Source organism: Macaca fascicularis, chromosome 7 (genome assembly GCF_037993035.2).
Source record: "Macaca fascicularis isolate 582-1 chromosome 7, T2T-MFA8v1.1".
NCBI classification, from domain to species: Eukaryota; Metazoa; Chordata; class Mammalia; order Primates; family Cercopithecidae; genus Macaca; species Macaca fascicularis.
The window spans coordinates 16443505-16456426 of record NC_088381.1 but is presented as its reverse complement, the minus strand read 5'-3'; the positions used below and the strand labels follow the sequence as shown (position 1 = coordinate 16456426).

The following is a 12922-nucleotide window of genomic DNA, read 5'->3' as shown; positions in this document are numbered from 1 at the left end:
AAAAATACAAAAATTAGCCAGGCGTAGTGGCACACACCTATAATCTCAAATACTCGGAAGGCTGAGGCACAAGAATTGCTTGAACCTGGGAGGTGGAGGTTACGGTGAGCTGAGATCGTGCCATTGCACTCCAGCCTGGGTAACAGAACGAGACTCTGTCTCAAAAAGAAACAATTTTAGTCTAAGTTAATTATTAAAGCCGCAATCTCTTCCTTCCCTCATTTGATAAATTATAGTAATTATGTAAGTCTAAATCATCTACTGACAACATAAAACTCTAAATTTTGCCACCTATTTGGGGAGTCTGAAATACATGGTGAATATTTATTTATTTTTAGTGCTTCATTTTATTTTGTATTACTGACAGTAACACAGATGTCATCAGTGGAAACAAAAACACTTTGTTTTGCAAAATGTAAATTATTTTATTATGATGGAGTTGATAGGGTACCTGCTTAGCCATTTCTTTCCTTTTTTTCTCTTCTTTTATCTCTTCTTTCCTTCTCTGGATCTCATGTAGGATTTCACGTTGCTGAAATAAATCAAACCATCATCAAAAGGCAATCTCTGAAATCTATACAACATATAAATTATGGAACTACAGAAAAATCTTTTAACTTTCAATAATTCAAACCCTCTTTTCCTAAGAGATCTTAAAATACAGCATCTTAGTACAAACTGCAGTTCTATCAGTTTTATCAGAGTTCTTATGCAATAGGCATTCCCATTTAAACAGGTTTGAGAATGTGTGGGGAGGGGCATTTACTCCCCATTCTTCATGTTTCCACATGCAGGAGACTTCCACTACAGCAACACTGTTGGCTTCTCACTTCTTCTCACATTTGTCTTAGCCCCTCCTGTTTGATATCTGTCTATCTGCAGAGAACAAGCACTTGTGCCTGCTCTCTGCCATGGGGATCTAGGTCAGCTTGGTGAAGGTGGGCTGAGCAAGCCTCAGTGCCTGGACCTGGGGTGGCCATGGCCCAAGTACCACACCTACCTGCCATTCTTTAATCACCTGCATTTTCCAATCAGCTTTCTCAATTTTTTTTTTTGTTTTTTTTTTTTTTTGAGACGGAGTCTGGCTCTGTTGCCCAGGCTGGAGTGCAGTGGCCGGATCTCAGCTCACTTCAAGCCTCGCCTCCCGGGTTCACGCCATTCTCCTGCCTCAGCCTCCCGAGTAGCTGGGACTACAGGCGCCCACCACCTCACCTGGCTAGTTTTTTGTATTTTTTTAGTAGAGACAGGGTTTCACCGTGTTAGCCAGGATGGTCTCGATCTCCTGACCTCGTGATCCGCCCGTCTCGGCCTCCCAAAGTGCTGGGATTACAGGCTTGAGCCACCACGCCCGGCCCAGCTTTCTCAATGTTAAAAGTGGTGTTTTGATCTCTATTTTGTATTATTCCTCTAAAATTCCAGATTATAAATATCAAAACTATTAAGAGATTCACCAAAAAGCATAATAGCAATAATACAACATGTAAAAACATACCTCAAACTTATAGGTAGCTATAGCAGTAGATGAAAACAAAATTGTTAGCTAAATAATCACTATCTTCTAATAAAAATTAGCCTTCCTAACAACAAGGACAATAATAAAAACTACAAACTCCCAGCAGGGCGCGGTGGCTCACACGTGTAATCCCATCACTTTGGGAGGCCAAGGTGGATGGATCACAAGGTCAGGAGTTTGAGACCAGCCTGGCCAACATAGCAAAACCCCATCTCTACTAAAAATACAAAAATTAGCCAGGCATGGTGGTGGGTGCCTATAATCCCAGCTACTCGGGAGGCTAATGCAGGAGAATCGCTTGAACCTGAGAGGTGGAGGTTGTAGCGAGCCAGTATCGTACCACTGCACTCCAGTTTGGGCAACAGAGCAAGACTCTGTCTCAAGAAATAAAAATAAAATAAAATAAAAATAATTAAAAAAAAGAACTACAAACTCCCAACAATAACTAGGCTACACACTTAAATAGAAAATAAGTAACAAAATCAAAGGCACCTAAAAAAGACAGCGTTAATGTAAAGCACAGGATAAACAAAACGAAGCAGAAACAAAATAAAATGAAGAAAGAGGCATAAGAACCTAAGAACAAAACGCTAAAAGTAACTTTAAGAGACCCTACTATCTAGAAAATTAGAACGCCTCACCAAAAGATAAAAATAGATATACAAATGGTGCTGGGCACGGTGGCCCATGCCTGTAATCCTAACACTTTGAGAGGTCGAGGCCGGAGGATTGGTTGAGCCCAGGAGTTCAAGACCAGCCTGGCAACATAGGGAGATCTTGTCTCTACAAAAGAATTTTAAAATTAGGTAGGTGCAGTGGAGTACACCTGTAGTCCCAGCTACGCAGGCAGCTTAGGCGGGAGGATCCCTTGAGCTGCAGTGAGCCAAGATCGCGCCACTGCACTCCAGCCTGGGCGACAGAGCAAGACACTGTCTCAAAAAAAAAAAAAAAAAAAAAAAAAAAAAAAAAATCCAAAAAGCAGAAAACAAAAACAAATAGTACTGGTTGGAAAAAGAAACAATCCTGGATGGGAAGTCTAAATACTGTGAAGATACCAATTCTTCCTAAATAAATATGTAAGTTTTAAAAAACTCAATAGAAATCCCAGGAGGTTTGTTTTGTTTTGACTCTGGGAAAGCAATTCTGTAGATCTTCTGTAAGAATAAATGGGTGAGAATGGCTGAGAAACAAAAACAATGGAAGACGAAGGGATGGGGGGGGGTAGGCTTGATTTGTCAGATATTAAAACATTATAAAGATATAATAATTCAAAGAGTGTGGTAGAGATTCAAGAAAAAACAGATGAGTTGAACAGATCATTGACAAACAGAATCTAGTATAGGTAAGCAGTTAAGATGCACTTAAGAATTGTGTCTGCAGCTGCCGCTGCACCATCTATAACTCCAGCAGAAGGAGAAGTGGGTAAGTAAGGAGGTCTCTATACTATGGCTTGTATAATACAAAGGAGACTGCTCACAAATCCACAGGTGGTAAAGCACCTGGCTCATTGCAACCTCTGCCTCCCGGGTTGAAGCCTCTGGCTACAAAATGCCGCTTGCAAGACTGCATCTTCTACTGGAGGAGTGAAGAAATCTACCGTTTCAGGCCTGATACTGTGGCATTCCGGGAAATTAGATGTTACCACAAGTACACCGAATTGATTCACAAACTCCCCTTCCAGCATCTGGTGAGAGAAATTGCTCAGGATTTTAAAACAGATCTGTGCTTCCAGAGTGCAGCTATTGGTGCTTTGCAGGAGGCAAGGGAGGCCTATCTGGTTGGCCTTTTTGAAAACACCAATCCGTGTGCTATCTATCCATGCCAAACACGTAACAATTGTGCTGAAAGATATCCAGCTAGCATGACGCACACGTGGAGAGCGAGGTTAAGAATCCAAAATGGATTGGGCATGGTGGCTCAAGCCTGTAATCCCAGCTACTTGGGAGGTTGAGACAGGAGAATCAATGGAATCTGGGAGGTGGAGGTTGTAGTGAGCTGAGGTCACACCACTGCACTCCAGCCTGGGACTACAAGAGTGAAAGTCTGTCTCAAAAAAAAAAAAAAAAAAGAATCCACTATGATGGGAAATTTCATTCTCCCCTCACCCCAAAAAACAAAAAAAAATTATCTTCTTATTCCTAATAGTTCTAAATGTTACATATTTTTTTCCCATGGGGTCAAAAGGTACCTACATATATGATTGTGAGTGGAAAAAGGGGACAGAAATCACGTATTGGCCGTTTTTCTATTTTCATTCATGTGTGAATTTTTAATATAAATGGGGGGATGTAAAGCATTAATGCAAATCAAAACGTTTCAGTGAACAAGTTTCGGCAGTTCAACTTTATAATAATTATAGATAAACCTGTTACATATTTCTGGATAATGCTAGTATTTAGATTTTTTTTAAAAACAAGTAAATTCTTTTCTTTCTTTCTTTTGCTTTCATGTCAGATGGGTAATGTGCTGATGTCCTAACAAGGTTCAAGGGTGGCGTATCTCACCTGTGTGTGAACACCCAATCATCAAGCTTATCAACTACAGAAGGATCAAAACAAGTACATTTTTTATTGATGGCAACTAAACGGTTTGTGGCATTCTTATCATACAGTAGATTACACCCATTCACTATGTTTTTCTTTTTTTTTTTTTTGAAGACAGAGTCTAGCTGTCCCCCAGGCTGAAGTGCAATGGAATGATCTTGGCTCACTGCAACCTCCACCTCCCGAGTTCAAGCAACTCTTGTGCCCCAGCCTCCTGAGTAGCTGGGATTACAGGTGTGAGCCACCACGCCCGGCTCATTTTTAAATTTTTAGTAGAGATAGGATTTTGCCACGTTGGCCACGCTGGTCTCGAACTCCTGGCCTCAAGTGATCCACCTGCCTCAGCCTCCCAAATTACAGGCGTGAGACACCACAACTGGCCTCACTATACTTTTCTAACTGAGTTGTCCTAGATGGAAGTACATGTTTTTAACGTTATCTGTCTTCTATGCAGTTCTTGCAAGTTTGCTATTAATATTAAAATACATTAAACTATTTTTAAACATATAAAGGAAGTATTACGAATCACTTAAAGAATTATTATTTAATAAATGTGTTAGGAAAATGCCTAAGAAAAATACACTTAGGCTTTTTTTAATAACCTGAATCAAAATAAGCTCTAGATAAGTTGATTAAAGTACTAAATAGAAAAAACAAATACAAATTTAAACATTTGGAAAAATAAATTAAAATCAAAAAGGAAATTTAGATGCATATATTATCTTTGATTTAAAAGATTTTAAAAATAAGACAGGAGTTTATATCCTTATGCAAACAAATTAAAGAAAAATACCAATGGTAACCATTTGATGTATATATTATCTTTGATTTAAATACAAATGGCAACTATTTGTATTTAAACAAACCTGTATTTAAACAAAGCTTTAGACTGTCAGCACAGGATATAAACAGGAGTTTATAAAATACAAATGGTAACCATTTAGATGCATATATTATCTTTGATTTAAATACAAACAGTAACCACTTGTATTTTTTCTTTAATCTGTTTGCATAAGGATGTAAACTGTCTTATTTTTAAAATCCTTTAAATCAAAGATAATATATACATCTAAATGTTTGAACAAAAAATTTATTATCTGACTTTTGCTACTCATTTGGGCATGAGATACTTGTCTCGCACAGGGAAGAAGAAAATAGCCTCTAAAACACAGTGAATTCCTGTACACCCTCACAAGCTCCAAAAGACCACAGGTGGTTTGGTTAAACAGCTTCTTTTCTCTTCTCTTTTATTTCTTTAAGACCTGGACTGAGGGCTCTAAGGGGCAGTATTGATAAGTGTCAAGAGGGAATCACTCATATTATTTTTTTTTTGAGATGGAGTCTTGCTCTGTGGCCCAGGCTGGAGCGCAGTGGCGTGATCTCGGCTCACTGCAAGCTCCGCCTCCCAGGTTCACACCATTCTCCTGCCTCAGCCTCCCAAGTAGCTGGGACTACAGGTGCCCGTCACCATGCCTGGCTAATCTTTTTTGTATTTTTAGTGGAGATGGGGTTTCACCATGTTAGCCAAGATGGTCTTGATCTCCTGACCTTGTGATCCGCCCGCCTTGGCCTCCCAAAGTGCTGGGATTACAGATGTGAGCCACCACATCTGGCTCACTTTTTCATACTCTCACATGCATCTACCTTTCTTGAATGAAAGGTTGGGCAAAACTTAAAGATAAGTTTGTAGGCAGAGACAGATGAAACCTACAGTAGTTTGCAATTCTCCAGGCTGGCATGCACACAGACATGGACAAGGGCATCTCACCTCCTGCTCTTCTTTCCGTTTGGCCTCCAACAGCCTCTGCTGCTCCTCCTGAGCCCGCCTTTCCAGCATTTCTTCGTGAAAAGACTTGGGAGGGGGCTTGTTATGCTCACTGAGAAATGACTGCACGTGGTAAGCCAGTTCAAAGATCATCACCTAAATGCATAAAAATCAACCACAAATGATCAAACAATGGGAAGGCCCAAACAGGAGAGGCTACAGAACAGGAAATCAAATCGGCAGTCAGAGGCCCACTTAGAATGCTATTATTCTTTTCGATATGACATATTCTGAATTTGGTATATGAGACAATCACAGCAGGAAAAAGCTTTTAAAGGGCCCATTGCATTGTGTTATTATCAAGACAGATGATTACCTAGGTAAATAAAAAGCTTCACTTTTCTTTTGTAGACCTATTCAACTTATTGGCATTTTCTCTATAATAAATCCAAAAAAATATTTTTCTTTAGAAATAAATCTGATAAAACATTTAAGACTGCATGAAAGTAAAAGCTGTCTTCCTAACTAGAAAACCTGTCTACATAATGAGAGTTGGGCAGAGAATACTCATTGCTAACATCAGAGCTTTATCTGTCTATGCAACATACTGAAAATATTCTGTTGGGAGTACAGAGGCAAATATTTAAAGGCCTCATTATCTCCTTGTTAGTAACGTTTCAATAAGAAGCTGATAAATACTTAGAAAGTATTTTATATAAGAGGCTGATAAACACTTAGAAAGTACTTTATTTCCACTTACAGAAGCATTCACATCTAGAATGAGGAAGAAAATAGTCTCCCTTTCACACATTCTTTATGTGAACATAGGAAGCCCCTTTCCCTTACCCCCAGGAGACGCAAGTCATACTTGGGTTGATAAATCAATGGAATAAAGGTTTCTGAGACCCCTCCCTGAGTGATTACCCAACCCCAAAGAGGTAAAGAGTGCCAATCCTTCTGCAGATGAGGAACATAACATTGAGATTTTTTTCTCAGTTACAATGAAGCAATTTTAAAATTCTTATTTTCATTATATGTTTGAAACCGTTTCTAAAGGGACTTAACAGGGTGGTAAATAATAATAGAAGTCATTGTACACAAAAATATAAAGTTAGTTCATTTGGTATCCTGCCTTTCTTTTGGGGAGCAAATACAAAGAAAGCACAGCTCTTGTTGGGTGATGTTAATGCATTTTTTCTTACACCACAAGCTGTGCCATTTACTGGATATATTTCACTTTAGAGTCAGAAACACTAGTCTACAGTCTAAGAGGCAGGTTATTCTAAGAAAAGCTCTTCTAAGGAAAGCTGGGGAAAGTAGGCAATTTCTATCATGTCAAAGAGAAACCACTTCTAAACCAAAAAGGAGGCAGAAGCCAAGATGTGGAGGGTTTTTCTTTTGCTGTTCTATTTACTTTGCTAGAGTTTTCTGTACAAATCGATCTGATAAACCTTCTAAGACTGGATGAAAAGAACTGCTTTCCAAACTGGCTCTTGCCTCCTACTTGCCTGGTGCTACAGGGCTCACTGGCCTCCTTCAGACCTCTGCTCAAGTCTTGAAGGCCTCTCCTGAACGCCTTGTAAAGAACAGCCACTCCACCGTCACACTCTCTAGACCCCTCTCCCCGATTTTCTTCATGGCACTTATAACTGCCTGGTTGGTTGTGCAGTTATTTGACTGCCTTCTGTCTGTTCCCTTCCCACTGCAGCCCACGGTGTGGTTTGCTCACTGTGGTTTTCCCAGTGCTGGAATAGCACTTGACACATGGTACACAAACAATAAATATTTGTTGAATAAATTAATAAAAAAATAAACTTGGCTTTAAAAATTTGAAAAAATAGAGTATACTTACGTTTACTTTCACATGACAAAGAGGTGTGTATAGATTAAAAATCATTCATAAGCAATTGGAAGTGCTTAAGAACAAGCTGTTTCTGAGTACTTATTTCCATTCAAATAATTAAATGACTCCTAGTTTTAAAAGGCAAGTTTCAGTGAATGCCATACCGCAATGAATCCCTATGCCATGCTTTAGTACCTAATTATACTCTATTTTACTTGAAAATAAAAAAAATTTCTTTAGAATTATGTCTATTTTAGACTTTCCAGTACTTCAGACTTAATGGAAACGAATTTTAGATAAACAAGAAGAGATTTGCGCAGTGCCTTCCCATGTTTAATGTCCATTCAAATCTCATTATATGACGATGACTCAGATGAACGCTAGCACAGGCGGCCCTCGGAGACATTACAGGTTCAGTCTCAGACCACTTCAATAAAGCAATGTCACAATAAAGCAAGTCACACACAGTTTTTGGTTTCCCAGTGCATATAAAAATTATGTTGGCCGGGCACGGTGGCTCAAGCCTGTAATCCCAGCACTTTGGGAGGCCGAGATGGGCGGATCACGAGGTCAGGAGATCAAGACCATCCTGGCTAACATGGTGAAACCCCGTCTCTACTAAAAAATACAAAAAACTAGCCGGGTGAGGTGGTGGGCACCTGTAGTCCCAGCTACTCAGGAGGCTGAGGCAGGAGAATGGCGTAAACCCGGGAGGTGGAGCTTGCAGTGAGCTGAGATCCGGCCACTGCACTCCAGCCTGGGCGACAGAGCGAGACTCCGTATCAAAAAAAAAAAAAAAAAAAAGTTATGTTGATACTGTATGGTAGTCTATTAGGTGTAAAATAGCATTATGTCTGTAGAAATCAATGTATATACCTCAATTTTAAAATACTTTATTGCTAAGAAATACAAATGATCATCTGAACCTTCAGGACGACATAATCTTTTTGCAGACAGAGGGTTTTGTCTTGATGACGGCTGCTGACTGATCAGGGTGTGGCTGGTGAAGGCTGGGGTGGTTGCGGCAATTTCTTAAAAAGACAACAATGAAGATTGCTGCATCGATTGACTCTTTCTTTCATGGAAGATTTCTCTGTAGCATTCAATGCTGTTTGATAGCTTTGAGTCACGGTTGAACTTCTTTCAAAGTTGGGGTCAATCCTCTCCAACCCTGCTGCTGCTTCAAAACAAAGTTTATGAAATATTCTACATGCTCGATTGTCATTTCAACAATGTTCACAGCATCTTCAGGAACCACTCAAGAAACCACTTTCCCTGCTCATCTATAAGAGGCAACTAATCATCTGTTAAAGTTTTATCATGAGGTTGCAACAAATCAGTCACATCTTCAGGCTCCACTTCTAATTCTAGTAATAGTCCTCTTGATATTTCCACCACTTCTGCAGTTACTTCTTCCAGTGAAGTATTGAACCCCTCAGAGTCATCCATGAGGGTCAGAATCATATTCCAAACTCCTGTTCATGTTGATATTTTGACCCCTTTCCATAAATCATGTATTTAATGGCACCTGGAATGGTGAATCCTTTCCAGAAGGTTTTCCATTTACTTTGCTAAGATACATCAGATCAAAGGAATCACTATCTATGGCAGCTATAAGTTTGTAAAATGTATTTCTTAAATAATAACACATGAAAGTCAAAATGACTCCTTCATCTGCAGGCTGCAGAATGGATGTTGTGTTAGCAGGCATGAAAACAACAATAATCTCCTTGTACATCTCCATCAGAGTTCTTGGGTGACTAGGTATGCTGTCAATGAGCAATAATATTTTAACGGGAATCTTTTTTCTTCAGGGCAGTAGGTCTCAACAATGGTCTTAAAATACTCAGTAAACCCTGCTGTAACAGATGTGCCATCATACAGGCTTTGCCTTTCCATTTATAAAGACAAAGGAGATTTAGCAAAATTCTTAAGGGTCCTAGAACTTTGGAATGGTAAGTGAGCACTGGCCTCAACTTTTGAAAAGTCAGCAACTGTATTAGCTCCTAACAAGAAAGTCAGTCTATCCTTTAATAAGGCTTTGGAGCCACACATTGACTTCTCCTCTCTAGCTGTGAAAATCCCAGATGGCATCTTCTTCCAATATAAGACTGTTTCATCTACACTGAAAATCTGTAGCTAACTTTATCAATTATCTTAGATCTTCTGGATAACTTGCTGAAGCTTCTTCATGACCACATGCTGCTTCACCTTGCACTTTTATGTTATGAAGATGGCTTCTTTCCTTAAACCTCAGGAACCAAGCTCTGCTACCTTTTAACTTTTCTTCTGCAGCTCCCTCATCTCTTCTCAGCATTCACAGAATTGAAGACAGTTAGGGCCTTGATCCGGATTATGCGTTGGCATAAGGGAATGTGGCGGCTAATTTAATCTTCTTTCCAGGCCACTAAAACTTTCTCCATATTAGCAATAAGGCTGTTTTGCTTTCTTATCATTCATGTGTTCACTTGAGTAGCACTTTTTTTTTTTTTTTTTTTTTTGAGACGGAGTCTCGCTCTGTCACCCAGGCTGGAGTGCAGTGGCCAGATCTCAGCTCACTGCAAGCTCCGCCTCCCGGGTTCACGCCATTCTCCTGCCTCAGCCTCCAGAGTAGCTGGGACTACAGGCGCCTGCCACCTCGCCCGGCTAAGTTTTTGTATTTTTAGTAGAGAGGGGGTTTCACTGTGTTACCCAGGATGGTCTTGATCTCCTGACCTCGTGATCCGCCCGTCTCGGCCTCCCAAAGTGCTGGGATTACAGGCTTGAGCCACCGCGCCCGGCCTTGAGTAGCACTTTTATTCTCCTTCAAGAACTTTTCCTTCGCATTCACAACTTGGCTAACTGTTTAGTGTAAGAGGCCTTTTGGCCTATCTTGGTTTTCAACAGCGTTCCTCATTAAACCTCATCATTTCTAGCTTTTGATTTAAAGATAGACATGCAACTTTTCTTTTTATTGAACATTTAAGGCTATTGTATGGTTATTAATTGGGCTAATATCAATATTTCTGTGTCTCAGGGAATAGGGAGGCCCAAGAAGAGAGGGAGGGAGAGAGGGGAATGGCTGGTCAGTAGTTAGAACACACACAACATTGATCAAATAACTTTGCTGTCTACATGGGCAGAGTCTATGGTGCCCCAAAACAATTACAATAGTAACATCAAAGGTCATGGATAACAGATCATCAAAACAAATATAGTAATAATGAAAAAGTTGAAGCATCGTGAAAACTACCAAAATGTGACACCGAGACATAAAGTGAGCACATCTGTTTGGAAAAATGACACTGATAGACTTGCTCAATGCAGGGTTGCCACAGACCTTCCATTTGTAAAAAACACAATAATCTGTGAAATGTAATAAAGTAAAGCACAATTAGAGGTACGCCTGTGTTTTTTAAATTGTGGCAAAATGTACACAGCATATTTACTATTTTAACCATTAAATATATGCTCAGTAGCATTAAGTACATTCACATTGTTGTACAACCATCTCCATCATCCATTTCCAGAACTGTTTCTTCTTCTCAAACTGTACTCATTAAATAACTTTCCATTCTCTCCTCCCCATAGCTCCTAGCAACCACTGTTCTACTTTCTGCCTCTGTGAACTCGACTACTCAAGGTACCTCATGTAAGTGGAAGCATATAGTGTTTGCCTTTTTGTTACCAGCTTCTTTCACTTAGCATAATGTCCTCAAGGTTCATTCATTCCGTAGCACGTGTCAGAACCTCCTTCCTTATTAAGGTTGAATGATATTCCCTTATATGTATATACCACATTTTGTTTATCCATTCACCTGTCAGTGGACCCAGGGTTGTTTCCACCTTTTTGTTCTTGTGAATAACGCTGCTATAAACACGGGTGTACAACACTACCATGTCTTTACCAGTTTCTGCCTCTTTCAATAATCAGGACATGTTCCCTTCACAAAAGGCAGCTGCAGTGGAACAGACAGGAAAGGCATGGGACTCTTACTAGTTACTGGGACCATAGTAAATATTAAAAATCACAAATCAGGACTTCCACTTCTGGGAAGATGGAGTATACCTACTTTTTCCTATTCCTCCTACCAAATACAACTAAAAAACCCCGGACATTACAAATAAAACAAGTGTAAGATGACCCTGAAAGGTAAAGAGTAGAACGCACACTGGCTAGGGCCTTAGGACCCAAGGAGCAACGCAGATGTGGAGAGGGTAGAGTTTAGGGAGTAGCTGCAGAAGGGCAACATGAGAGATCCTTGTGGTGAGAACAATATTCTGTATCTTGATTGTATCAATGTCAATATCCTGGTTATGACATTGTACTACAGTGCAGCAAACTGTTACTGTTGGGGCAAATTGGGTAAGAGGTATATATAAATATATAATTATCTCAAAATAAAAATTTAAATCAGGCTGTGTGTGGTGGCTTGGGCCTGTAAACCTAGCACTTTGGGAGGCTGAGGTAGGAGGATTGCTTGAGCCAGGAGTTTGGGACCAGCCTGGGCAAGATGGTGAGATTTTGTCTCTCAAAAAAAAAAAAAAAAAAAAAAAAAAAAAAAAAAAAAAATTAAACACAAATCAAAAATCCAGGAAACCAGAAGTTTCTCTGTAGTTGAATTTTCCATATAACTTCATATTTCAGTTAGACACTGGAGTCCCGTATACTAGAAAGAACTTTGGAATCATTCCCAAGGCCTAGTTTTTTAATCCAGGCTGTTCTACACTCACTTTCTATATCTCATCAATCACTGAAGTTCTTGGAAGCAGCAACTTCAATGGACACAATTTTTACAGCTAAAACGCAGTCCATGGATTGTACTATGACTCATTGTGTTATGAAAAGCAAGTAAAAATCTGTCCAGTTACTTTCTGTGAGGTGAATGTTACCTGTGGTTATCTCTAATAAAAGTCTGAAACAGACATGGAAGCCGAGGGCACCTCTTCTCAGCTTTCACATAAAGGGATCGTTAAGCATGAGCTGCCAGGTAAAAACACTGAGTGATTTTACACAAAAGTGAGGCAAACAAGTGTTATACTTCGAGGGAACTGGTCTGGCCTAAGGAAAGCACAGCCATACTCTGCCTCCAGAAGACACTTAGTCTTGCCTTCCAGAGAGAGCTGTGCCACCCAAGAGAGAACTCATATGTAGATCCTAATGTTCAGCAGATTAAAAAAGAATGAGTACTGAACTCAGTGTAAATGCTCAGGTATATGATAGACATTGAAGGAGTAGAGTGTGTCGCTAATTATTGAGAAAGAAAACAACAAATTCC

At 39.7% G+C, this 12922-nt stretch overlaps 1 protein-coding gene and 1 non-coding gene across 12 annotated transcripts in view; both read right to left on the bottom strand.

Annotated features, from left to right (window-relative positions):
* Positions 1-12922, bottom strand: part of EIF2AK4 (eukaryotic translation initiation factor 2 alpha kinase 4) — a 106151-nt gene that overhangs the window by 83068 nt on the left and 10161 nt on the right. For all 11 annotated transcript variants that reach the window (XR_012414780.1, XR_012414781.1, XR_012414777.1 and 8 more), the window contains 2 exons: positions 5825-5977; positions 452-532 (listed from right to left, as the gene is read on the bottom strand). Coding sequence is in view for 4 of the 11 variants with exons in the window: in XM_045395279.3 (XP_045251214.2) it covers positions 452-532; positions 5825-5977 (234 nt within the window). In the remaining 7 variants the exon portion in view is untranslated. The remainder of the gene's footprint in view (positions 1-451; positions 533-5824; positions 5978-12922) is intronic.
* Positions 3962-4063, bottom strand: LOC123575028 (small nucleolar RNA U13). Its single transcript, XR_006700198.1, has one exon. It is a non-coding gene; the product is annotated as a small nucleolar RNA U13 (small nucleolar RNA).